This window comes from Heterocephalus glaber, unplaced genomic scaffold, assembly GCF_053883595.1.
Source record: "Heterocephalus glaber isolate CG9 unplaced genomic scaffold, H.glaber_assembly_v1.0 deba00001806, whole genome shotgun sequence".
Lineage (NCBI taxonomy): Eukaryota > Metazoa > Chordata > Mammalia > Rodentia > Bathyergidae > Heterocephalus > Heterocephalus glaber.
The window spans coordinates 1,527,338-1,554,352 of NW_028258481.1; the positions used below are offsets into that span (position 1 = coordinate 1,527,338).

The 27,015-nt window shown below is 55.8% G+C and overlaps 1 protein-coding gene across 5 annotated transcripts in view; it reads right to left on the minus strand.

The window, feature by feature from the left end:
* Positions 1 to 1,477: 1,477 nt before the first annotated feature.
* The window catches only part of Ahnak (AHNAK nucleoprotein), a 30,835-nt gene continuing 5,297 nt past the window's right edge, over positions 1,478 to 27,015 (minus strand). Inside the window, exons 1-5 of one of the 5 annotated variants that reach the window (XM_087203813.1) lie at positions 26,751 to 26,869; positions 21,440 to 21,536; positions 21,160 to 21,316; positions 20,720 to 20,907; positions 1,478 to 19,756 (exon numbers count right to left, since the gene is read on the minus strand). In XM_087203813.1, coding sequence (XP_087059939.1) covers positions 2,213 to 19,756; positions 20,720 to 20,907; positions 21,160 to 21,316 — 17,889 coding nt within the window. In that variant the 5' untranslated portion in view covers positions 21,440 to 21,536; positions 26,751 to 26,869 and the 3' untranslated portion in view covers positions 1,478 to 2,212. Of the gene's footprint in view, positions 19,757 to 20,719; positions 20,908 to 21,159; positions 21,317 to 21,439; positions 21,537 to 25,724; positions 25,904 to 26,148; positions 26,267 to 26,750; positions 26,870 to 27,015 lie in introns of those variants that run through there. The other 4 variants (XM_087203814.1, XM_087203815.1, XM_087203817.1 and 1 more) reach the window with 4 other exon arrangements.

The window sequence follows — 27,015 nt, forward strand, 5'->3', positions numbered from 1 at the left end:
ACTCGAGGGGACAACAGTGAGGGCTTCTGAGCTCCTGCCCCAGCCCCCCAGCCCCACCTGCCCCAGACAGTGACATCCTGCCTCGCCGTCCCTGCCTGGGAATTTGGTGCCCAGCACCAGCTTCACTGACCCTGCAGGACAAATCTTACAGGGGTCAGAGGCTTCCGAGCTTCTCGTTGGTCACTGCCCTGGTCTGTGGAGATCAGCAGAAGACAAATCTGAGACCCCTGGGCCAGAGAATCTCACCCCGGGGCCCCAACAGCCCACCCAGCCCTCCCAGAGCCTGAAAAGAACAGACATCTCTGCAGGCACCCCGGGGACCTGCCCAGCACGGATGGGCACCACCCTGGCTGTGTCCTGGTGACCACTGGCACAGCCCTGGAGAGATCAGGGCTGCACACACCTGTGGGCCCTGCTGTGGGGACCTCGAAGCAGCTGCAGGGGGAGCACTTGGGAGTGTGCCCCACTCCACAGGGTCCTGGGCAGCCCGGGAAGAGGGTCCCACCCAGCTCCTGAGGACCCTTTGCTCCACAGAAACGTGGCACTGCACACCTAGGTCTGAAGCACTGGCCCAACACCATGGGTAGAGAATTCCACACCAGGACACTTTGTTTATTACGCAGAATTATGTGAAATTATCTCCAGGCTGTGTGAGTCCATGAAGCATAATGGAGCCTCATGTTTAAACATGGGTCCCTTTCGCCGTCTCTCATGGTATACGTGCAGATGTCCCAAATCTGAATCAACCTGACCTCAAACACTTCCAGGTACAAGCATTTCCGGCAACGCCTGCATTGCTTGGCACCTGCAGGGACCTTCGGCCCCGTGATGCCCTCGTCTCTGGTTGAGAAAACTGAGGCTGGGAGAAGAGAGCCATCTTGTCCAGTTCTCCAAGTTGGTGGAGACAGGTAAGCTCCTGCCTGACCCCTTTGCAAAGCCCAGAGCCACGCTGGACCCCCACACCCAAGACACTGGGCTCTGCAGGCCGGGAGTCATGTCTGAGATCTGGAAGGGACAGGCGAAGCCCACCCGGGGCCCGAAGGCTCCCCTCACACCAGACCAGTTCAGACCCGGAAGTCGAGAGAGGCTCAGGGAAGAGGCTTCCACCATGGTCGGCTCAGACACAGCATCGGGGACCAGAACAAGGCCCAGCCCTTGATCACATCCACACTTCAGAGAGGGTGCCAGGCAGGTGGCACCACAGGCCCTGAGCAGGTGCAGCCAGGCCAAGAGGAGGCTGTGGCACTTTGCTAGCCCAGTCCTTGGCCCCCTGGGGAACCATGTCTGAGTGCGGAGTTTGTGTCTCAGGGTGCAGGGCAGTGGGTCCTGGGAGTCCCTTCCCCAGGTGCTGAGGATGCACCCGCCAAGCAAGTGGTCCCATCTCTGCCAGGCATGGCAACTGGCATGGGGCAGGGGCTCCTCCACACCAGCTCAGCAACAGGTGGCTCCTCAAACACAGAAGGCCGAGGCATGAACGTCAGGGTTAATACACAGCTTTATTTACCTTGTACAGCATCCACTTCCTTACATTCTCAAACAATTTTGCCATTAAAGTGCCAGAAATTTTCTCAGTCATGGTAACATTTGTTAAAAGAAATCAGAACTATCATCAGGAGCGTGATGGTCATGAAGGAAACATTTCTTACAAAACATGGATGGAAGTCCCTGGTGTCCCCAGCAGGCTGAGTAACTTGCACACAGATCCCGGTTCCCTCTCCTGACACCAAGCTGGTGGGACTGCCAACCGCCACCTGGGGAAGGCTATGCAAGAGCTCAGCAGACACCCGCGGCTGCCAGCTGTCCTGGGCTATGCCGGGGGTGACTGCTGCCACCGGTCCCCTCTCAGGAGCAGAGACTGGGCAGCCCTGCCGCTCCCCGTCCCCACCAACAGAAGCCCCGAAAGTCGTGGGTGTCCATTATCCCAACAATTAACAATGTTCAGTACAAATGAGGGTAATAAACACAAAAGCTTGCTTAGTAAACAGGCGCTCTCAGCGTTCAATGCAAAAACAGAGAAAGAAAACTGCAATCTTAAGGCAAACACTGTTGGCTCTGCCCAGGGCCGGCAAACCAGAGCTCTTCACGGAGCGTGGCATCCTGAGCCCAAGGTGGCGCTGGCCGCTCTGCGCTCTCTGAGGCCGCCGGGAAGCTCTGGCCTTTACACACGGCGCCCCAAGGCTGCTGCCTGCACGGGCGTGGTCACGGGCTCGGGCTACTCCTTCCTGGCGGACACGGCCAGCTCCACATCGGGAAGCTGGATCCCCACCTTCGTCCCGCTGTCATTGCTAGAGGAGGAGGACAGTCGGGACTTGGAGGCCAGGGATGCACCGCTGCCCTGCAACTTGCCTGCGTCCTCATCACTCCCAGTCACCTCGTAGTGACCTCTGCTCTTTGAGCCCAACCCGCCAAAGGTGCCGAATTTCAGCTTGCCGTGTTTGCCTTTCGCTTTCCCTCCTTCCAGCGACAGCTCACCGCCCTCAAACTCTAGAGTCCCTGTCGGAGTGGAAGGAGCAGAAGGCTCTCTGTCCTCGCTGAAGGAGCCGGAGCGGGGGCGCGGCTTCTTGCTCTTAAACAGGGAGAACTTGCCTCTGGGGGACAGCACCTCGGGCTCTGCCTCTCCCTCCAGAGAGCCCAGGCTGGCCTTGGAGCTCTTCAGGTCCCCTCTGGACTCCGAGACAGACGCCTCTGGAGAGCCCGAGGAACTGCCCTTGCCCTTGGGCTTGGAGAAGGTGAACCGAGGCATCTTGATCTTGGACTTCTTCAGCTTCACCTCAGCCTCTCCCCATTCGCCCCCTGTGGCACCAGCCTGCGCGGAGGCTTCCACCGTGGGGAAGGCGACATCCACGCCCACTTCTCTGCCAACCAGCTCCCGGCCGGAGGTGAACTTGGGGATCTTCATCTTGGGGAATGTTACTCTCCCAGACCCACTCTGCATGGGGCCCTGGGGCCCGGACACACTCAGCCCGAGCTCGCCCCCGTTCATGCCTCCCTCTGACTTCGGTCCAGAGAAGTGGAGGCCTGAGCTGAGAGCTGAGGAGACCTGGGGCCCCTGCCATTCTGCCCCACAGCCTTTGGCACCGAGACAGCCCTCCCCCAGGCTGATGTCAGGGGCGCCGACACCCCCTGACATGTCCATGCCGCCTTTGACTTTCGGGCCCTTCAAGCTGACACCAACATCAGACTCGGGGGAGGCCACACAGAGGGAAGGCCCCTTGACGCTGACCTCAGGAGCAGCCCCGTGGAGACCCAGCCCGGAGGCCTTCAGGCCCCCTCTGATGTCAGGACTGGCAATCTGCCCTGCTGGGAGCATCACCGTCACACCAGGCAGATCCACGCCACCTCGGGCCGTCGGCAGTGCAGGGGCCTGCAGGTTTCCTTCCAGGCCTTGAATGCTGACTCCCTGAAGAGCCCCTTTCACCTCTCCAGGGGCCCCCAGGCTGCCTGTCACTTTTGGTCCCTGAATGTTAAAGTCCACGTCAGGTGCGGAGAGCTGTGGCCCTTTCAGACTCATGTCCACGCCCTTCCCCTTTAGCCCTCCAGCAACCTGTGGCCCCTTGATGCCGACATCCGTGTCGGACCCTGGTGTACAGATGCCAAACTGGGGGAGCTTCATTTGGGGAAGTTTCATTCCAATTTCTGGTGCTTCCACGCTCAGTTCAGGGGCACCTGTGCAGATCCTAGGACACTTGATGTCACCCGAGACAGCCAGGTCTCCCTGCAGGCTTGGTCCCTGCAGTGTCACATCTGGGGCTCCAACATCGGCACCTGGCACTTTCACGGCATCTCCTCCCATCTGCACCTTCCCGGCACCACCTCCGAGGGCAAGACCTGGGCTGTGCACCCTCACACTGGGAACAGAGGCACCCAGCTCTCCCTTCAGACTTGGTCCTTTCAAGTTCAGATCAAGGTCAGGCCCAGAGACTTCAGACAGGTTCATGGAAGGCAAGTCCACGCCCGGCCCCACCAGAGTGACCCCAGGCCCTTGGAGCCTGATGTTTGGAGCACTCGGGGCCCCCTTGAGAGAGGGCAGCTGGACCCCAGCCTCAGTGCCCCCCGCCTCCATGGTGACAGCAGGGACACCGATCCTGGGCACTGAAAACTTGGGGAACTTGATTTTCGCTTCTGGACCTTGCAGATCTACATCTGGTCCTTCGAGTCCCACACTGGGGACATCAGCCTGTATCTTTGGTCCTTTCAAATTAACATTCACATCGGGCATGGAGACCTGAGGGGTGGAAACGCTGAAAGAAGGTGCTTTGACTTTGGAATCTGGGCCTTCAATGGTGACTCCAGGTGCCTCCAAGTTGGCCTGCACCTTGGGGCCTTTCAAGTCCCCTTCTGTCTTCAGCCCTGAGACATCCACACCTGGCATTGTGAATTTGGGGGCCTTCACCTTAATATCTGGACCCTCCACATTGATCCCCGGTGAAGAGAGATTCAGATCGGGTGCCTGGACTGAACCTTCCATCTTGGGGCTGGGGAGGGAGGCCTCGGCTTTAAATTTGGGTGATTTAATGTCAAACTCTACATCTGGGAAGTACATTTTCCCAAACATAGTCTTCTTGGAGCGGGGAGATTTCACGTCAACTTTGAGTGCAGCATCCGGCCCAGCAATGCTGATGTCCACGTCTGGGGCCTTGAGACTGGCATCAATTTCGCCCCCAGGAGTATTCAGGTCAAAGCCCTGCTTCTTGGCCTTCACCTTAGGACCACTCATGTGAAGCTTAGGCATCTTAAACTTGCTTTTCTTGCTCTTGCCACCAGTACCAACCTCAGGAATCTCCACATTCAACTCTGCCTCGGGCATGGACACATCGAGCGAAGATGGCTTGATGTCAGCTGTAGGGCCTTTTGCTCCAAATCCAAACTTGGGTTTCTTAAACTTGGGATTTTTCACATCGTCCCACTCAGTGCTAATACCTGGGCCTTGCATGTCCACATCTAAGTTTGGCGCTTCTAAGTCAACCTTGGGCCCCCTGAGGTTCACTTCACCACCTTCTAACTTGGGATCAGAAACTCCAATTTGGGGCATCTTCAAGTGCAAATCAACATCAGGAACAGTTACTTTAGGAGCAGATATGTCCAGGGATGGCATCTTCAAATTAGGGCCTCTGAGTTTGGCATCAGGTCCTTCAAAATCCAGAGCTGGACCCTTAAGATCCACTTCAGGACCTTTGAAAGTCCCTTCAATCTTAGGGACAGAAACATTAAAATCTTTTACTTCAGGGCCTTTCAAATCCAGATCCACATCAGGCATGGAGATCCTGGGGGCCTTGATGTTCATCTCTGGCATCTTGAACTTGGGACCCTTCAGTTTCGCCTCTGGACCTTCAATATTCACATCTGGGCCTTCAATGTCCACCCTGGGTCCTGAGATGTCAATGTCGGCCTTGGGCAGGTTCACATCCACCTCGGGGCCCTCCGCTCTGAAGCCAGGCATGCTGAACTTGGGCATTTTCACCTTGGGCATCTTCAGGTGCCAGTCTGGGCCATGAACACCCACATCTGGAACATGGACATCCACTTTCGGCCCTTTAATGTCCACTTCAGGAACTTCAATCTCACCTTCCACTTTGGGGAGAGACACATCCACGTCACCCTTCACTTTCGGTCCTTTCAGGTTAAGATCAATGTCAGGCACGGAGATCTTTGGAGCTTTGATGTTCATCTCTGGCATCTTGAACTTGGGGCCCTTCAGTTTCCCTTCTGGTCCTTCAGTATTCACATCTGGAACGTCAATGTCCACTTTAGGTGCTGAGATGTCAATGTCGGCCTTGGGCAGGTTCACATCCACCTCAGGACCCTCTGCTTTGAAGCCAGGCATGCTGAACTTGGGCATTTTCACCTTGGGCATCTTCAGGTGCCAGTCTGGGCCTTTAACATCCACATCTGGAACATGGACATCCACTTTGGGGCCTTTGAGATCAACTTCAGGGCCCTTGAGATCACCTTCCACTTTGGGCAGAGAAACGTCCACATCACCCTTCAGCTTTGGACCCTTCAGATTTAGGTCAACTTCAGGCATGGAAACCTTGGGTGCCTTGAGGTGCAAGTCAGGCATTTTGAACTTGGGGCCCTTCAGTTTCCCTTCTGGGCCCTGAACGTCAATGTCTGGAGTGTCAATTTCCAACTTAGGGCCTTTGATATCCACTTTAGGGCTTTTCAAATCTCCTTCCACTTTAGGAATGGAAACATCCAAATCTCCCTTTACCTTAGGTGTTTTCAAGTTCAAATCAATGTCACTCATGGAGATGTGTGGGGTTTTGAAATGAACATCAGGCATCTGAAATTTAGGACCTTTGAGTTTGCATTCAGGACCTTCAATGTCTACCTCTGGCCACTTTGGATCACCTTGAACCTTAGGTAGTGAAAGATCCACATCTCCCTTTGCCTTTGGCCCTTTGAGATTTAAGTCAAAGTCAGGCATGGAAATTTTGGGAGCTTTGATGTGCATCTCAGGCATTTTAAATTTGGACCCCTTTAACTTTCCCTCTGGGGCTTCAATATTGACATCAGGAGCATCAATGGACACACCCGGGCCCTTGATATCAATTTCCGGGCCCTTGAGGTCACCTTCCACTTTGGGCAAAGATATGTCCAAATCAGCTCCCACTTGGGGGCCTTGTAGATGTAAATCAAGGTCAGGCATGGAGATCCTGGGGGCCTTGATGTTCATCTCTGGCATCTTGAACTTGGGGCCCTTCAGTTTCGCTTCTGGACCTTCAATATTCACATCTGGGGTTCCAACGTCCACCTTGGGTGCTGAGACATCAATGTCGACCTTGGGCAGGTTCACATCCACCTCAGGGCCCTCTGCTTTGAAGCCAGGCATGCTGAACTTGGGCATTTTCACCTTGGGCATCTTCAGGTGCCAGTCTGGGCCTTTAACATCCACATCTGGAACATCGATGTCCACTCTTGGGCCTCTGAGGTCACCTTCCACTTTGGGCAGAGACACATCCACATCTCCTTTCACCTTAGGACCCTTCGAGTGCAAATCAAAGTCCGGCATGGAGATCCTGGGGGCTTTGATGTTCATCTCCGGCATCTTGAACTTCGGACCCTTCAGTTTCCCTTCTGGACCTTCAATATTCACATCTGGAACATCAATGTCCACCTTGGGTGCTGAGACATCAATGTCGGCCTTGGGCAGGTTCACATCCACCTCTGGGCCTTCAGCTTTGAAGCCAGGCATGCTGAACTTGGGCATTTTCACCTTGGGCATCTTTAGGTGCCAGTCTGGCCCTTTAACATCCACGTCTGGAACATCAACATCCTGTTTCAGGCCTTTAATATCCACTTCAGGAACTTTAATCTCACCTTCCACTTTGGACAGAGACACATCTACATCCCCCTTCACTTTGGGCCCCTTAAGATTCAAGTCCACATCAGGCATGGAGATCCTGGGGGCCTTGATGTTCATCTCCGGCATCTTGAACTTCGGACCCTTCAGTTTCCCTTCTGGACCTTCAATATTCACATCTGGGCCTTCAATGTCTACTTTGGGTGCTGAGACATCAATGTCGGCCTTGGGCAGGTTCACATCCACCTCGGGGCCCTCTGCTTTGAAGCCAGGCATGCTGAACTTGGGCATTTTCACCTTGGGCATTTTCAGGTGCCAGTCTGGGCCTTTAACATCCACATCTGGAACATCGATGTCCACTCTGGGGCCTTTGAGGTCACCTTCCACTTTGGGCAGAGAAAAGTCCACATCTCCTTTCGCCTTAGGACCCTTCAAGTCCAAATCAAAATCCGGCATGGAGATCTTTGGGGCTTTGATGGTCATCTCTGGCATCTTGAACTTGGGGCCCTTCAGTTTTGCCTCTGGACCTTCAATATTCACATCTGGGCCTTCAATGTCTACTTTGGGTGCTGAGACATTAATGTCGGCCTTGGGCAGGTTCACATCCACCTCGGGGCCCTCTGCTTTGAAGCCAGGCATGCTGAACTTGGGCATTTTCACCTTGGGCATCTTCAGGTGCCAGTCTGGGCCATGAACATCCACATCTGGAACATCGATGTCCACTCTGGGGCCTTTGAGGTCAACCTCAGTTCCCTTTAGGTCGCCTTCAGCTTTGGGCAGAGAAATGTCCACATCTCCTTTTACTTTCCGTCCTTTCAGGTTAAGATCAATGTCAGGCATAGAGATCTTTGGGGCTTTGATGTTCATCTCCGGCATCTTGAACTTGGGGCCCTTCAGTTTTGCCTCTGGACCTTCAATATTCACATCTGGTGCTTCAATGTCTACATGAGGGACAGAAATGTCAATATCAGCTTTAGGGAGAGCAACATCCACTTCAGGGCCCTCTGCTTTGAAGCCAGGCATGCTGAACTTGGGCATTTTCACCTTGGGCATCTTCAGGTTCCAGTTTGGACCATGAACATCCACATCTGGAAGATTGATGTCCATTTGGGGGCCTTTCATATCAACTTCCGGCCCCTTCAGATCTCCTTCAAGTTTGGGAAGAGAAAGATCCACATCTCCTTTCACATTGGGACCTTTCAGATTTAAGTCAATTTCGGGCATGGAGATCTTGGGAGCTTTAATATTCATGTCAGGCATCTTGAATTTGGGGCCTTTTAAGCCTCCCTCCAGACCCTCCACACTGACGTCTAGGCCCTCAATATTCAGACTGGGACCTTCCATGTTGATGTCTCCTTTTGGTATATCCACAGTTACATCAGGACCTGCTGCTTTTAAGCCAGGAACACTAAACTTGGGCATTTTCATTTTGGGCATTTTCAGGTTCCACTCAGGACCGTGAACGTCCACATCAGGCGCACTAAGATGGACTTGTGGTGCCTGAATATCCATGTTGGGTACTTTAACATCTCCTTCCATGGTAGGACCTGCAACCTCTAAGTCTCCTTTGACTTTAGGGCCTTTCAAATTTAGCTCCACATCAGGCATAGAGACTTTGGGTGATGAAATACTCAGGAAGGGCATCTTAAACTTGGATCCTTTCACTTTTCCTTGGACTTCAACATCGGGAGCATTAATATCAGCTTTTGGACTGAACACATCAATATCAGGCTTTTTAACTTTGACATCCACCTCAGGTGTCTGAACTTTTGAGCTAGAAAAATTAAATTTGGGAAGCTTAAAACGAGATTTCTTTGACTTGGCTTCAATATTGAGTTTAGGCTCAGAAATGTCTACTTCTGGAGCCTTCACATCCAATTTAGGAGCTTTAAAGTCACCCTCCAATTTGGACCCAGAGATATCAACATCTCCTCTCAGCTTAGAGCCCTTCAAATTCAAGTCAATTTCTGGCATAGAGATCTTGGGCATGTTGACATGCATGTCAGGCATCTGTAATTTTGGTCCTTTTAATTTGCCCTCTGGGCCATGAATGTCAACATCTGGAACATCCATATCTAACTTTGGGCCTTTTAAGTCAAGAGTAGGCGCCTTCAAATCACCTTCAACGTTCGGAAGTGAGACATCTACATCTCCTTTCACTTTAGGCCCTTTAAGATTCAGGTCAAAATCTGGCATGGAGATGTTGGGGGCTTTGATGTTCATCTCTGGCATCTTGAACTTGGGGCCCTTCAGTTTCCCTTCTGGACCTTCAATATTCACATCTGGAACGTCAATGTCCACTTTAGGTGCTGAGATGTCAATGTTGGCCTTGGGCAGGTTCACATCCACCTCCGGGCCCTCTGCTTTGAAGCCAGGCATGCTGAACTTGGGCATTTTCACCTTGGGCATCTTCAGGTGCCAGTCTGGGCCTTTAACATCCACATCTGGAACATCAACATCCACTTTGGGGCCTTTGAGATCAACTTCAGGGCCCTTGAGATCACCTTCCACTTTGGGCAGAGAAACATCCACACTGCCCTTCAGCTTTGGACCCTTCAGATTTAGGTCAACTTCAGGCATAGAGACATTGGGTGCCTTGAGGTGCAAGTCAGGCATTTTAAACTTAGGACCCTTCAGTTTCCCTTCTGGACCTTCAATATTCACATCTGGAACGTCAATGTCCACTTTAGGTGCTGAGATGTCAATGTCCGCCTTGGGCAGGTTCACATCCACCTCAGGACCCTCTGCTTTGAAGCCAGACATGCTGAACTTGGGCATTTTCACCTTGGGCATCTTCAGGTGCCAGTCTGGGCCTTTAACATCCACATCTGGAACATGGACATCCACTTTGGGGCCTTTGAGATCAACTTCAGGGCCCTTGAGATCACCTTCCACTTTGGGCAGAGAAACATCCACATCGCCCTTCAGCTTTGGACCCTTCAGATTTAGGTCAACTTCAGGCATAGAGACATTGGGTGCCTTGAGGTGCAAGTCAGGCATTTTGAACTTGGGGCCCTTCAGTTTCCCTTCTGGACCTTCAATATTCACATCTGGAACGTCAATGTCCACTTTAGGTGCTGAGATGTCAATGTCCGCCTTGGGCAGGTTCACATCCACCTCAGGACCCTCTGCTTTGAAGCCAGGCATGCTGAACTTGGGCATTTTCACCTTGGGCATCTTCAGGTGCCAGTCTGGGCCTTTAACATCCACATCTGGAACATGGACATCCACTTTGGGGCCTTTGAGATCAACTTCAGGGCCCTTGAGATCACCTTCCACTTTGGGCAGAGAAACATCCACATCGCCCTTCAGCTTTGGACCCTTCAGATTTAGGTCAACTTCAGGCATAGAGACATTGGGTGTCTTGAGGTGCAAGTCAGGCATTTTAAACTTGGGACCCTTCAGTTTCCCTTCTGGACCTTCGATATTCACATCTGGAACCTCAATGTCCACTTTAGGTGCTGAGATGTCGATGTCGGCCTTGGGCAGGTTCACATCCACCTCAGGACCCTCTGCTTTGAAGCCAGGCATGCTGAACTTGGGCATTTTCACCTTGGGCATCTTCAGGTGCCAGTCCGGGCCATGAACATCCACATCTGGAACATCAACATCCACTTTCAGTCCTTGGAGGTCAACTTCAGGGCCCTTTAGGTCACCTTCCCCTTTGGGCAAAGACACATCCACATTGCCCTTCACTTTCGGTCCTTTCAGGTTAAGATCAATGTCCGGCATGGAGATCTTTGGGGCCTTGATGTTCATCTCTGGCATCCTGAACTTTGGACCTTTCAATTTCACATCTGGACCTTCAATATTCATATCTGGGGCTTGAATATCCACCCTGGGTCCTAAGACATCAATGTCGGCCTTGGGCAGGTTCACATCCACCTCAGGACCCTCTGCTTTGAAGCCAGGCATGCTGAACTTGGGCATTTTCACCTTGGGCATCTTCAAGTGCCAGTCTGGGCCTTTAACATCCACATCTGGAACATCGATGTCCACTTTGGGGCCTTTGAGGTCAACTTCAGGGCCCTTGAGGTCACCTTCCACTTTGGGCAGAGACACATCCACATCTCCTTTCACCTTAGGACCCTTCAAGTGCAAATCAAAGTCTGGCATGGAGATCCTGGGGGCTTTGATGTTCATCTCTGGCATCTTGAACTTGGGACCCTTCAGTTTCGCCTCTGGACCTTCAATATTCACATCTGGGCCTTCAGTGTCCACCCTGGGTCCTGAGATGCCAATGTCGGCCTTGGGCAGGTTCACATCTACCTCGGGGCCCTCTGCTTTGAAGCTGGGCATGCTGAACTTGGGCATTTTCATTTTTGGCATCTTCAGGTGCCAGTCTGAGCCATGAACATCCACATCTGGAACATCGATGTCCACTCTGGGGCCTTTGAGGTCAACCTCAGGTCCCTTTAGGTCGCCTTCCACTTTGGGCAGAGACACATCCACGTCACCCTTCACTTTTGGTCCTTTCAGGTTAAGATCAATGTCAGGCATGGAGATCTTTGGGGCTTTGATGTTCATCTCTGGCATCTTGAACTTTGGACCTTTTAGTTTCCCTTCTGGACCTTCAATATTCACATCTGGGCCTTCAATGTCTACTTTGGGTGCTGAGACATCAATGTCGGCCTTGGGCAGGTTCACATCCACCTCCAGGCCCTCTGCTTTGAAGCCAGGCATGCTGAACTTGGGCATTTTCACCTTGGGCATCTTCAGGTGCCAGTCTGGGCCTTTAACATCCACATCTGGAACATCAACATCCACTTTGGGGCCTTTGAGGTCAACTTTAGGGCCCTTGAGGTCACCTTCCACTTTGGGCAGAGACACATCCACATCTCCCTTCACTTTGAGTCCTTTCAGGTTAAGATCAATGTCAGGCATGGAGATCTTTGGAGCTTTGATGTTCATCTCTGGCATCTTGAACTTCGGACCCTTCAGTTTCCCTTCTGGACCTTCAATAGTCACATCTGGGCCTTCAATGTCTACTTTGGGTGCTGAGACATCAATGTCGGCCTTGGGCAGGTTCACATCCACCTCGGGGCCCTCCGCTTTGAAGCCAGGCATGCTGAACTTGGGCATTTTCACCTTGGGCATCTTCAGGTGCCAGTCTGGGTTATGAACATCTGGAACACTTACATCTACCTTGGGGCCCTTCGAGTCCACATCCGGTACTTTGATGTCCACACGTGGCCCTTTTAGGTCTCCTTCCAATTCGGGAACATCTACATCCACCTCACCCTTTACCTTGGGAGTTTTTAAGTGTAGATCAATGTCTGGCATGGAGATTTTGGGAGCTTTAAAGTGCATGTCGGGCATCTTGAACTTAGGACTTTTCCACTTGCCATCTGGGCCTTCAACAGCTACATCTGGGATGTCAACATCCATCCTGGGGCCCTTGACATCAAATTCGGGACCCTTTAACTCTCCCTCAAGCTTTGGAGCAGAAACGCCAATGTCTCCTTTGATTTTAGGTCCCTTTAAGTTGAAATCAACATCAGGCATAGAGATCTTGGGGGCCTTGAAGTGCATTTCCGGCATCTTGAACTTGGGACCCTTCAGCTTCGCATCAGGACACTGCAGATCAACATCGGGCATCTCCACATCCACACTGGGGCCTTTCAAATCTCCTTCCAATTTTGGCAAGGTCACATCCACATCTCCCTTGACTTTAGGGCCCTTCAAGTGTAAGTCCACATCAGGCATAGAGATCTTGGGGGCCTTGAAGTGCATTTCTGGCATCTTGAACTTGGGACCCTTCAGCTTCGCATCAGGACACTGCAGATCAACATCGGGCATCTCCACATTCACACTGGGGCCTTTCAAATCTCCTTCCAATTTTGGCAAGGTCACATCCACGTCTCCCTTGACTTTAGGGCCCTTCAAGTGTAAGTCCACATCAGGCATAGAGATCTTTGGGGCTTTGATGTTCATCTCTGGCATCTTGAACTTCAGACCTTTTAGTTTTCCTTCTGGTCCTTCAATGTTAACATCAGGACCTTCAATGTCCACCTTGGGTGCTGAGACATCAATGTCGGCCTTGGGCAAGTTCACATCCACCTCAGGGCCCTCTGCTTTGAAGCCAGGCATGCTGAACTTGGGCATTTTCACCTTGGGCATCTTCAGGTGCCAGTCTGGGCCATGAACATCCACATCTGGAACATCAATGTCCACGTTGGGGCCTTTGAGGTCAACTTCAGGGCCCTTGAGGTCACCTTCCACTTTGGGCAGAGACACATCCACATCTCCTTTCACCTTAGGACCCTTCAAGTGCAAATCAAAGTCCGGCATGGAGATCCTGGGGGCTTTGATGTTCATCTCTGGCATCTTGAACTTGGGACCCTTCAGTTTCCCTTCTGGACCTTCAATATTCACATCTGGGCCTTCAATGTCTGCTTTGGGTGCTGAGATGTCAATGTCAGCCTTGGGCAGGTTCACATCCACCTCTGGGCCCTCTGCTTTGAAGCCAGGCATGCTGAACTTGGGCATTTTCATTTTTGGCATCTTTAGGTGCCAGTCTGGGCCATGAACATCCACATCTGGAACATCAATGCCAATTTTTGGTCCTTTGATGTCCACATCAGGCACCTTCACTTCACCTTCTACCTTGGGCACAGTCACGTCCATGTCCCCCTTAACTTTGGGGCCCTTCAGGTGTAAGTCCACATCCAGCATCTTCAACTTGGGGCCCTTAAGCTTTGTATCAGGACACTGCACATCAACATCAGGCATCTCCACATCCACACTGGGGCCTTTAATATCGACTTGTGGAGCCCTGAGGGCACCTTCTAGTTCCGGCACAGAAGCATCTATCTCTCCTTTTAGCTTAGGTCCCTTTAAATTCAAGTCAACATCTGGCATGGACATCTTAGGAGCTTTGATATTTAACTTTGGCATCTTAAACTTGGAACCTTTCAGTTTTCCTTCTGGTCCCTCAATACCTAAATCAGGAACATCAATGTCCACCTTGGGTGCTGACACATCAATGTCGGCCTTGGGCAGGTTCACATCCACCTCAGGGCCCTCTGCTTTGAAGCCAGGCATGCTGAACTTGGGCATTTTCACCTTGGGCATCTTCAGGTGCCAGTCTGGGCCTTTAACATCTGGGACACTGACGTCCACTTTGGGGCCTCTGATATCAACTTCAGGGCCTTTGAGGTCACCTTGCACTTTGGGCAAGGAAACATCCACATCGCCCTTAACTTTCGGTCCTTTCAGGTTTAAGTCAATGTCAGGCATGGAGATCCTGGGGGCTTTGATGTTCATCTCTGGCATCTTGAACTTCGGACCTTTTAGTTTTCCTTCTGGCCCTTCAATATTAAGATCAGGAACTTCAATGTCCATCCTGGGTGCTGAGATGTCAATGTCGGCCTTGGGCAGGTTCACATCCACCTCGGGGCCCTCAGCTCTGAAGCCAGGCATGCTGAACTTGGGCATTTTCACCTTGGGCATCTTCAGGTGCCAATCTGGCCCTTTAACATCCACTTCTGGGACAGTGACGTCCACTTTCGGGCCTTTAATGTCCACTTCAGGAACTTCAATCTCACCTTCCACTTTGGGCAGAGACACATCCACATCACCCTTCACTTTCGGTCCTTTCAGGTTAAGATCAATGTCCGGCATGGAGATCTTTGGGGCTTTGATGTTCATCTCTGGCATCCTGAACTTCGGACCTTTCAATTTCACATCTGGACCCTCAATATTCACATCTGGGGCTTGAATGTCCATCCTGGGTGCTGAGACATCAATGTCGGCCTTGGGCAGGTTCACATCCACCTCAGGGCCCTCTGCTTTGAAGCTGGGCATGCTGAACTTGGGCATTTTCATTTTTGGCATCTTTAGGTGCCAGTCTGGGCCATGAACATCAACATCTGGAACATCGATGCCCATGTTGGGCCCTTTGATGTCAACATCTGGTACCTTCACTTCACCTTCCACTTTAGGCAAAGACACATCCACATCCCCCTTCACTTTGGGCCCCTTGAGATTCAAGTCCACATCAGGCATGGAGATCCTGGGGGCTTTGATGTTCATCTCTGGCATCTTGAACTTGGGGCCCTTCAGTTTCCCTTCTGGTCCTTCAATATTCACATCTGGGCCTTCAATGTCCATCCTGGGTGCTGAGACATCAATGTCGGCCTTGGGCAGGTTCACATCCACCTTGGGCCCCTCTACTTTGAAGCCAGGCATGCTGAACTCGGGCATTTTCACCTTGGGCATCCTCAGATGCCAGTCTGGGCCTTTAACATCCACATCTGGAACATCGATGTCCACCTTGGGCCCTTTGATGTCCACATCAGGCACCTTCACTTCACCTTCTACCTTGGGCACAGTCACGTCCATGTCCCCCTTGACTTTGGGGCCCTTCAGGTGTAAGTCCACATCAGGCATTGAGATCTTGGGGGCCTTGAAGTGCATGTCTGGCATCTTGAACTTGGGGCCCTTTGACTTTCCTTCTGGATATTCAATATCAATGTCACCAACATGCACATCCATCTTAGGAGCTTTCACTTCAACCTCAGGACCTTTCAAATCTCCCTCTAGTTTGGGAAGGGAAACATCTACATCAGTTTTAAGTTTAGGAGCTTTCAGATTAAGCCCAACATCAGGCATAGAGATTTTGTGTGTCTGTATATTCATGCTTGGCATCTTAAACTTGGGGCCCTTCAGTTTCCCCTCTGGACCTTCAATATTCACATCTGAGCCTTCAATGTCCACCCTGGGTGCTGAGACATCAATGTCGGCCTTGGGCAGGTTCACATCCACCTCAGGGCCCTCTGCTTTGAAGCTGGGCATGCTGAACTTGGGCATTTTCACCTTGGGCATCTTTAGGTGCCAGTCTGGGCCATGAACATCAACGTCTGGAACATCGATGCCCATGTTGGGCCCTTTGATGCCAACATCTGGTACCTTCACTTCACCTTCCACTTTAGGCAAAGACACATCCACATCCCCCTTCACTTTGGGCCCCTTAAGATTCAAGTCCACATCAGGCATGGAGATCCTGGGGGCTTTGATGTTCATCTCTGGCATCTTGAACTTGGGGCCCTTCAGTTTCCCCTCTGGACCTTCAATATTCACATCTGGGCCTTCAATGTCCATCCTGGGTGCTGAGACATCAATGTCGGCCTTGGGCAGGTTCACATCCACCTCGGGGCCCTCAGCTCTGAAGCCAGGCATGCTGAACTTGGGCATTTTCACCTTGGGCATCTTCAGGTGCCAATCTGGCCCTTTAACATCCACTTCTGGGACAGTGACATCTACTTTCGGGCCTTTAATGTCCACTTCAGGAACTTTAATCTCACCTTCCACTTTGGGCAAAGACACATCCACATCACCCTTCACTTTCGGTCCTTTCAGGTTAAGATCAATGTCCGGCATGGAGATCTTTGGGGCCTTGATGTTCATCTCTGGCATCCTGAACTTTGGACCTTTCAATTTCACATCTGGACCCTCAATATTCACATCTGGGGCTTGAATGTCCACCTTGGGTGCTGAGACATCAATGTCGGCCTTGGGCAGGTTCACATCCACCTCGGGGCCCTCTGCTTTGAAGCCAGGCATGCTGAACTTGGGCATTTTCACCTTGGGCATCTTCAGGTGCCAGTCTGGGCCTTGAACATCCACATCTGTTGCTTTAATATCTACCTTGGGACCTTTCATGTCCACATCTGGAACTTTCATCTCACCCTCTATTTTTGGTACAGACATATCCAGATTTCCTTTCACATTTGGTCCTTTAAGATCCATGTCAACATCTGGCAGAGTCATCTTTGGAGCCTTGAAGTGCATCTCTGGCATCTTAAACTTGGGGCCTTTCAACTTCCCTTCTGGTCCTTCGAGGCTCAGATCTGGGGCACTAATATCAACCTTTGGTGCAGAAATGTCCAAATCAGCCTTAGACAGGTTCACATCCCCTTCTGGGCCCTCTCCTTTGAGACTGGGCATGCTGAACTTGGGCATTTTAATCTTCGGCATTTTCAGGCTCCAATCAGGACCATGAATATCAATGTCTGGAGCACCGACATCTATTTTGGGGCTTTTCAGGTCCCCTTCCAACTTTGGCACTGTAACATCATATTCCCCCTTCGCCTTGGGACCTTTCACATGCAAATCCACGTCAGGCATGGAGATCTTGGGGCCCTTGATAATCATCTCTGGCATCTTAAGCTTAGGACCCTTCAGCTTCCCTTCAGGGACTTCAACATTTACATCTGGGACTCCTACCTCCACTTTGGGGCCTGAGACATCCATGTTGGCCTTGGGCAGGTTCATATCCACTTCTGCACTCTCTGCCTTCACACCAGGCACACTGAACTTAGGCATTTTCATCTTGGGCATCTTTAGGTGCCAGTCTGGGCCCTGAGCTTCCACACCTGGTAAATCAATGTCCACTTTGGCAGTTTTAAGTTCAACATCAGGCACTTTAATCTCACCTTCAACCCCTGGCACTGTGACATCATATTCTCCCCTTGCATGAGGACCTTTCAAGTGTAAGTCCATATCCAGCATGGAGACCCTGGGGGCTTTGATGTTCATCCCGGGCATTTTAAACTTAGGCTCTTTCAGCCTCCCATCTGGTCCCTCAAGGCTCACACCCAGAACACCAGCCTCTACCTTGGGCCCAGAAAAGTCCACATCAGCCTTGGGCAGGTTCACATCCACCTCAGGACCCTCTGCCTTGAAGCCAGGCATGCTGAACTTGGGCATTTTCATCTTGGGCATCTTCAGGTGCCAGTCAGGGCCGTGAACACCCACATCTGGGACACTGACGCCCCCTTTAGAACCTTGAACCTCTGCTTCAAGCTTTGGTACTGTTGCATCACACTCTTTCACTTCTGTCCCTTCAGCATGCAAATCTACACCAGGCATGGAGATCTTGGGTGTCTTCAAACCCACTTCAGGCAGCTTAGTATCAGGGCCTTTAAGTTTCCCTCCAAAACCCTCCATGTGGAACCCTGGTGCTTCCACGTTGACCTTTGGCCCTGAAACACTGGCATTCCCTTTGGGCACAGTCACGCCCACATGCGGGGCATCCCCCTTGACTCCTGGAATGCTGACCGTGGGCATCTTCAGGTTCCACTCTGGGCCATGAATCTCCACATCTGGGCCGCTGACATCCACTTTGGGACCTTTGACATCAACTTCAGGCACCTTGAATTTCCCTTCTACTTTCGGGAGTGTGACGTCCACACCCCCTTTCACTCTAGGTGCAGCCACGTTCAGGTCCACATCTGCCATGGAAATCCTACATGTCCCCGTCTTCCCAGAAGGGCCACCAAGCTTGGGGGCTGTCAAGGTCCCCTCCAAGTCTGGTGCCTCTATGTCCACTTTGGAGCCTTTTAGTGCCACTTGAGGGCCCTTCATGTCACCTTTTACCTCAGGAGCAGAAACTTTAATATCTCCTTTCAGTCTGGGGGACCTGAGGCTCAAATCCACATCTTGCATAGAGATTTTTGGTTTCTGAATAATCATTTCAGGAGTTTTCATCTTGGCACCCTTAGTCTTCACTTCCAGCCCACCAGGGACAATCTCAGGCAGGCCAACACCTCCAGGAACCCCTGGGAGAGTCACTTCCCCCATGGGCAGCGTCACGTCGATACCAGCTCCCTCTGCCTTTGAACCGGGTGAGAACTGAGGCCCCTTCAACTTGGGCACATGTACACCAGGGGCTCGCACCTCCCCACTGGGGCACATGACACTGCCCTCGACTTGGGGGACAGAGACATCCACTCCAATGCTCCCCTGTGGCTCGGCCCGCTTCAGGCCTAACTCCCCCTCAAGGGGCGGCCCAGCGACCTGGGGGCTTTTCAGGATCCCCTCAACACTGCTGTCCAGATGTGGAGCCTGGATGTTCCCCCTGATGACCACACCTGGCCCACTACCCCCAGAGACACTTAGTCCTGCCCCAGATGCCTGGCCCTCAGGCCCTGGAGAAACCGCAAACTTTGGCATCTTCAAGGTAGGAATTTTAACTTTTCCACTGTCCACCTCGGCTGCTCCAGCCCCAAGAGAAGATGGGACATTCCCTCCTGGAATGTGGACAGCTGCCCTGCCACCCAAGTCTAGGCCCTTCTCACTGACACTGATACCCGGGCTCCCCACCTTCACCCCAGGCATGGTGACCTGGACTTTCGAGGTGCCTGCACCCTGGAGCTCTGGCCCTGAGGGCAGCTTGATCACTGTCTTCCCAGGCCAGGTTTCTACATCCACTGTGGAGATTTCGGTCACTTCATGCCTTGGAATCTTGACCATGAACTCAGGGCTGCTGATGTCGATGTCCTTGGCTCCTTCAGGGGCGGTGACATCCACAGTGTAGGCGGTGACCCTTCTGGTCACCGTGATGGTGCGGCTCTGGGTCTCCCCGGGGTCCCCTGACACCCCGTCCTCTGGTCGAAGCCTTGGCTTGATCTTCGTGGCGTAGATGCGCTGGTACTCCTCATCAGCCCCGCTCTGCAGAGAGACACCCAGCACAGGTCGAAGGGAGCCCCTAGCCACTGTGGACAGGACACAGCACTGCTGCCCAAGAAGCAGGGTCCCCATGAGGCAGAGCGCCTAAGCAACAGCCCACCTCTCAGGCGAAACAAAATCATGTGAGGGACTGCAGGGAGCAAAAGCTCCAAGAGACTGGGCTGCAGGAGGTGGGAGGAGTCCGGGGCCAAGCCAGCCTGAGCCAGCCACACCCTCTGCTCTCCAGGCTCCACACTTGGGCTTGCTCGAGTAATCAAGCAGCACCCCGGTATGGTGGGGCACACCTTTAGTCTCAGCAATCGGAGACTGAAGCAGGAGGATTGCCCTCAGTTCAAGGCCCACCTGAACTACATAGTGAGTCCCTGCCTCAACACACACACCAAAAAAAAAGAACAAAAGGGCTGGGGATTTAGCTCAGTGGTTCCACTGCCTGCCTTGAAGGCACAAGATCCCAAGTTCAATCCCCCATACCAAAAAAACAAAAACAAAAAAAAGAACAAAAGCCCCCAAGGGCCCTCACAATGAAACGCCTTTGCAGAGCCTGAGAGCCGAGTGCTATAGTTAAGTTAACACTTTCACTTTAAGCACAGTTCATCTCTCCCATAAACGGGCCATGGAAGGAGCACGCCATGCCCCTGCAGGTCCGGGGCTGCCAGCCTCGGACTCAGAAACAGAGTCTGGGGCCACAGGTGGGCGCCACCTGCGAAGCCACCCCCTACCCAGTACCAGGGCCCAGGGTTCATGGTCACTGTCCCTGTGCACTGCTCTAAAGGGACCAGAAAAGACCAGATGGGGCAGCGCCAGCCCCACATCAGACCGAGCAGAAGAAACAGCCAAGCAGGGCGTTGGGCAGCACGGTGGCCACACAGGTGTGGAAGGATGAGGCAAGCAGCCCTGCAGGGCGGCTGAGCAGGGGACCCAAGCAGGCCCAGCCACAGTACTCACCAGAATCATCTCTGGGCTTTGGGAGCCAACGGCCTCATGTGCCCAGGCCTGGCCGGGCTCAGGGGAGTGGTCACCCCTGCGGTGCAGCTTCAGGCCCACAGTGTGGTGGCCCACGGTGCTCAGCAACTGTGCCACCTCCCCCGACTGCAGATTGTCAAAGTAGATGGTGGCACCCACGATCTGGTCACCTAAACAGCAAGCAATGAGCCAGTCAGGCCCATGGGTCTGGGAGCCATGTGTCGCAGCCAGGCAGGAAGCGGGCAGTCACAGGAGAACCACGTGCACACAAGCAAACTGAGCTCTAGACACACCAATCACTGTGCCTAACACTGCAGAGGTGGGGTGGACCCATCCACAGGGTGGGCAGAGGGGCGGAAGGGTGGGGCCCCACATCCTTCTGGCACCTGCAGTGCCCACCCAGGCTGGCAGGCCGCACTCACCCTCCTGGACCACGCCGGCACGCGCGGCAGGTGAATCCTGCTGCACCTCCTGCACAAACACGCCTCCGTCCCTCTGAGCGATGGTCAGCCCGTGCGAGCCACTACCCTGCCAGCTGGGCAGCAGCAGCTCCCGAGTCGTCTCCTCCTCCTTCTCCATCTGGCAGGCAGGGTGGGGACTCAGGTCAGGGTCCTAGGGGCCTCTCTCCAGGCTCCCTCACTCCACCCTGCCATGAACCCATCCCTCCTTCCAGGAAGGCCCAGCCACCAGACCCCTGCCCACCTCTGCAGGTCCTCACTCCGAGCAGACCTGGGCCAGGAGCCCAGCCCTCGACCTCGCTCCTCGTGCGTGTGGTCTGTGTCAGAATCAGTCACAAAGCCTAAAAGGAAAAAGTTCACAGTGACGCCCACACCCACCTGTGTGGGGCCCTGACAGCTGCCACTGAGGGGTGCCCAGGTGCTAGGCCCGGCCCAGCCAACCCCAGCCCACGATGGCCACAGTTCACGATGCTACAGCCTCTGGTCAGAGAAAGCCTATCTCTAACTCTGGCCTGGCACCTTCCAGGCAGTGGGGCCCTGGCCAAGACAGTTGACTCCCTGAACCCCGTTTCTGCCTCCATGAAACTGGAGCCGATAAGAGGCTCTCCTGGGGATACAGGAGCTCGTGACTGCCAGGTTCCTCGGGCCACCACCAGGAGAGAAGGCTGCCACTGGGCACAACCTAGGACCTGGAGGCAGCTCAGACTCCATGACCCCCCACGCCATAGCAGCATCTCTAGCCAGTGCCCAGGCCCTGCACACGAAGCTCCCTGATCGAAGGACGTGCATGGGACTGGCGGACACCTGGGGAAACACCGAGTGGGACCCTGGGCAAGGCCAGGAACTGCAGCCACCCACACAAAATGACAGCAAGGCCAGCAAATTCTCGCCTGAGAAGCTGTGTGGGTGACACTGTGACACAGCGGACAGCCTCACCCAAAGCCCCACCCCAAGGCTGTCGATATCCAGACATGAGTCACCCAATGGGCGGTGCACATGTGACCCCCACCCACGTGTCCAGCGCTGTGCCAGACTCCACAGAGGACCCCAACTGGGGACAGACACAGCCACCCAGGTCAACCTGGCAGCCTCTAGTCACTGAGTGCAGCAAAGCGACAACCCTCAGACCCTGTTCCAGACCTATGCCATAAGCAGGGTGCTTTCCCTGTGACTGGCTCAGCCTCAGAATCCCCCAAACATGAGAGAGCACCCCAAGGGAACAACCTAAAGGAGGCGCTCATGGTGCTGGAGTGTGAGCTGGGTGTGGTGATCCATGCCTGATCCCAGGAATCTGGGAGGAAGCTGAGGCAGGAAAGTAGAAAGTTCAAGCCCAGCCCGGGAGAACCTGTCTCAAACTCTAAAACATGTGTAAAGACTGCTGGGAATACAGCTTAGTGCAAAGGCCTGGGTTCAATCCACAGTGCCAGCCTCAGCCAGACCCTTACCAGGCTTAGCACAGGCACAAGATGGGCAGTCGTCTGACCACCCCAGGGGGAAATGTTCAGTGCTGGCTGAGGAGCCTGCCCTGCAGGAAGGACTGGAAGCCACCGCGCAGGGTGCCCGGGGCCCCATCATCCCCCTCAGCAAAGGGGACGCAGCTGGCTGCCCCCCATGACCCCCCTCCCGAGTCATCGCGCTCAGCTGCAGGTCACAGAGGGCACCCAGAGTTGGCCCAGACCCCAGGACACTGGCATCTCCACGGACCCCAGTGGGCAGGGAGCTGAGATGGAAACCATGCAAGGCAGGAGGCCCAGCCCACTGTAGAGACCGCCTGCGCCTGCAGCATCCATGCACCCAGTCCTCCAGCTGCTGCGCTACATACACACACACACACACACACACACACACTCACGATCTCCTCCAGGCTGGCAAGCTGAGCCAGGCAGGAGAGGCTACACCCTGTGGTCCGACTGTGGGACTCCACATGCACACAGGGTCACTCTCCATGGTCCCCATTGGGGAAGAAACCTTGGGGCCATGCTGGCCTGCACGGTGGCCGCAGGTGGCTAAATTTAAGTGAAGCAAATAAAACTCAGTTCCTTGGTTGCACTTGCCAGGGTCCAGGTGCTCGATGGCTACCTGCACCTCCAGCTGCCGCAGGCAGAATCGTCCTCAGCCCAAGCTGTCCACACAGACGAGACTGCAGTCCAGACACAGGAGGACCAGAGCCTTTGATGGCCCCTGGCGAACCGAGAGGGAGAGGCAGAGACCACCCCAGCTGCAAGCGAGGAGACGCAGCCCCAGACCTCATGCTGAGTCGGCATGGATGCAGGAGCAGGGCTGCCTCCAATCCCAACCTGCAAAGGGGGTGCCTGCCCCGCAACAGGGGTGACGCCCAGCAGACCTGGGGGACACTGGGAGCGGGGGTCACTCGCTCGAGGTCCTCACAGGAGGCCAGCACTGCGGCCGGTCTCCCAGTTCCACAGGGAGCAGCTCTTCCTCCCTGGCAGCTGAAGGCAAAGGAACTGAAACCCCCACACCCCAAACCCACAGCGCCGAAGCAGGAACACAAGGGTGCACTGCCCTGGGGGGGACACAAACAGCCCAGCCGCAGAGGGAGGACAGACACCCCGCATGCACCACAACCACACACAGGCCGGGACAGGCTGTCCCCACCCGGGACCGCTGCATGGGAGCCCCACACACCACACGACAGAGGCAGGCAGGCCACACTCCCACCAACCCTGGCACAGATAGGAGCACACATGCACCTGGAGGAAGCTGCACACACGCTACACACTCACTCCACGCCCCACACTGACAAAGAAGATGCAGAGCACTGTGGAGTGAACCGCCCTGCGCTGGTCACATCCACACGGAGGCCTCACCCCTACCCCAGCAGCCCTTCGTGGTGGAGACGGCACCTCAGTAATGGGAACTAGAGCCCAAGGCGATAGGGCCCAGTGAGAAGGCCAAGAGCCTTTGCCCAGGCAGGAACACACAGCGCAGGAGACACCTGGGAGCCATGCGGGAGGGGTCCCCAGAGGCAGGACCGTGAGTGTCCCAGAGCCCAGCTCACCGCCAGCCTCCTCAGGGGCCCACAGGCAGGGAACAAACCAATTCTCCCCTCTAGGAGGGCACCAGACCCGGCCTGGACACAGCCACCAAAGTGAGCATGGCCACTCACCCCAGAAGCCTGAGACCATGGGGGCACCTCCCCCACAACCTGGCCTCCAGATGGACTCGGCCCACGCAGCTGTCAGGTGAGCAACATGCTCGGCTCCACCCAGGCAGAAGTGCGTGCGATCTCCTGAGGAACCTTCGCACACCCACGACACCTCCGATGATGGCAACAGTGACAAACTAGGGTCACAGGGAGCCCTAGACCAGCACACAGAAAATGCCCTGGGGCCGCTCAGACACACGGACACCGCAGCCCCACTGCCCGAACCGTGGGCCACAGCCACACCTTCACCAGCTCACAGACACCCGTCACTAGCTCTTGTCCCTGGGGCCTGGCTCTGACTGTCACCTGCCCTGGGAGGGGAGGAAGGCCCAGACGCCTCCTCTGAGGCCCCAGAAGCCCCAAGCCAGGCCCTCACATCCAGCGGGCAGGGAGAATCCTGCTCGTCCCGCGGCCCTCGGGGCCTCCACCACCCCTGCCCCCCTTGGGACAGCCTGGGGGCAGCGGGTCAGGATCCAGCGGGAGGCCCCGTGGCTGGCCACAGACACCGACTCTAGGCCTCTCCAGGGCGAGGGGACGGGGACACCCTCTTGCGTGGAGGGTGGACAGAGCTTTGCCGACCCTAGGGCAGAGGGCAGCTGGGGTCCCGCCCTGGGCCCCACCCAGGCCTGGCTTGGAGCAGGGCCGCGCTGCCCCCAGTGGCCAGGCCACGCCAGTGCAGGGGCCCAGGGGCGCCCCCGGCCCGGCCCGGCCCGGCCCGCTCCAGGCTCTCCCTCCCCCAGCCTCCGGTGGCCTGAGCCCGCAGGATGCCCCTCCCCTCGGCGGACTGGCCTCTCCGCCCTTTGCAACTCGGGGAGCGCCCACGGGCAGAGCACACGGCCACTGCCTGGCCTCCAAGCCCGGGGTGACCACGTAAGCGACACACACCCAGCGCGACACCTCCTGGCAGTACAGGAACCTCACCCCAAGCCCAGGCTGGGACTCGGGGACTCAGGGCCACAGCCAGCCGGGCGCTGGGCGCTAAGGGCCGCAGACACAGCCACTGGCCCGCCGCCCCTCCAGGGCCGCCCCTCCTGGGCCACCCCTCCTCGGACCTCAGTGCCGCCTGCACACGGACAGCCCAGCCCGGCGCAGAAGGCAGAGAAGCGTGGGAGCGGGCACAGCGCTGCCGCAGCCGGAGGGGACTCGCTCTCCCGGTCTGCCTGCCTGTCTCCAGGCAGTTCCCAAGTTCTAAAGGACGGGGGACCACACCCAGGCCCACACACCTCCTCACCCCGGCTCTGTCCAGCCCCACAAACCAGCTCCTCAGGCTCGGCTTGGCCAAGCGTCGCTCCTATATCGGAGCCTCCCCGGGACCAGCGCACGGGCCCCCAGCCCCCGCCTGCTGTCCTTGGCTCCCCCGGACCTGTGTGCACCCCTGAACGGGGCAGTCCTCAGCGCAATGGGGTCAGCTCCTCAAGGAGACCCAGGACACCCCAGGCACGAGTGTGGCCTCGGTGGCTGCCCGTGTTCCCTTTTGGGGGCAGGCATGGGAGCCCGGGGCACTGGTGGCCCTCACCGCCCACCGCCTCAGCTCCTCTCCAGCCGCCCTCGGCCACAGCAGACAGGTGCTCTCCGAGCCTGGGCTCCCGGGCGCCCCAACTGCAGGCTCTCACCGAGCGACCACGCCCTGCGGGGACTTCCCTCCCTCCGCGCGGGTGGGGACTGGGCCCGGCTGCGCCTGGAAACACTCCCGCCAGGGACCCCCGAGCCGCGCACGCCACCGCCTGCCCCTGCCGCGCCCCCGGGTCCCCTTGACCCCACGGCGCCGCGGGCACGCAGGGGCCCACCCAAGACCCGGGAGCGTTTCGTGGGCGCCGTCGACAGCCACTCGGGCGGATGCGGGAGCCACGCGGGGTCCTCAGTGCGCAGTCTCGGGTCGCGCTCGAGGGGCTGCACCCCACCCACGCACCCCGCGCGGCCCACGGCGGCCACTGTGGAGGCCAGCGGCGTCGGGGTCAGGGCGGGCCCCGCGCGGGCTCGCGACTCTGTGGGCCCCGTGGCCCAGGTCCGCGCGGGCTTACATAACCGCCCCGCCCCGCCCCGCCCCGCCCGCGGTCTGGTTTGAATTAGTCACCGCGCATTCCTGGGGGGCGGGCGCGGGCTGGGGTCCGCCCGCGCCCCACCCCCACCCGCTGTCCGCCAGGCCCGACCCGGCCCGGCCCGAGGTGCAGACTTCGGGCTCCCGGGACCAAGGAGCCCCGCGGCGGGGCCGGGCCGAGCCGGTGTCGGGGCCAGAGTGGGGCGGCGGCCGCCGAGGAAACTTCCCAGGGCGCGGGGACCCCGCGGGATAGCGCCCCGCCGCGCGAGAGCTCACGGTCGGGACCGGGACGGCATCCGCCCGACTAAGGCGCAGCAGCCCCGCACGCGCCCCCTCCCCGCTCGCCCCTACCTGGCTCGGCCTCCGCGCGCCCATGGGTCGGCTCGGGCTCGGGCTCCGCGGCCGGGCGGGGCGGGAGGCTCTTGTACCCGGCGGGCGGGCGGGGCGATGGCGCCCTCCTCCCTCCTCCCTCCTCCGCCCCGCCCCCCCCCCCCCGCCCCGGCCGGGCCGGACCAGACCAGGATCGGTGAGGGCCGAGAGGAGCACGGCCCAGTGTGCGAGGCTCCACACCCCCTGCTGCAGGCCAGGAACAACTGGACACGCGACCCACGCGCCA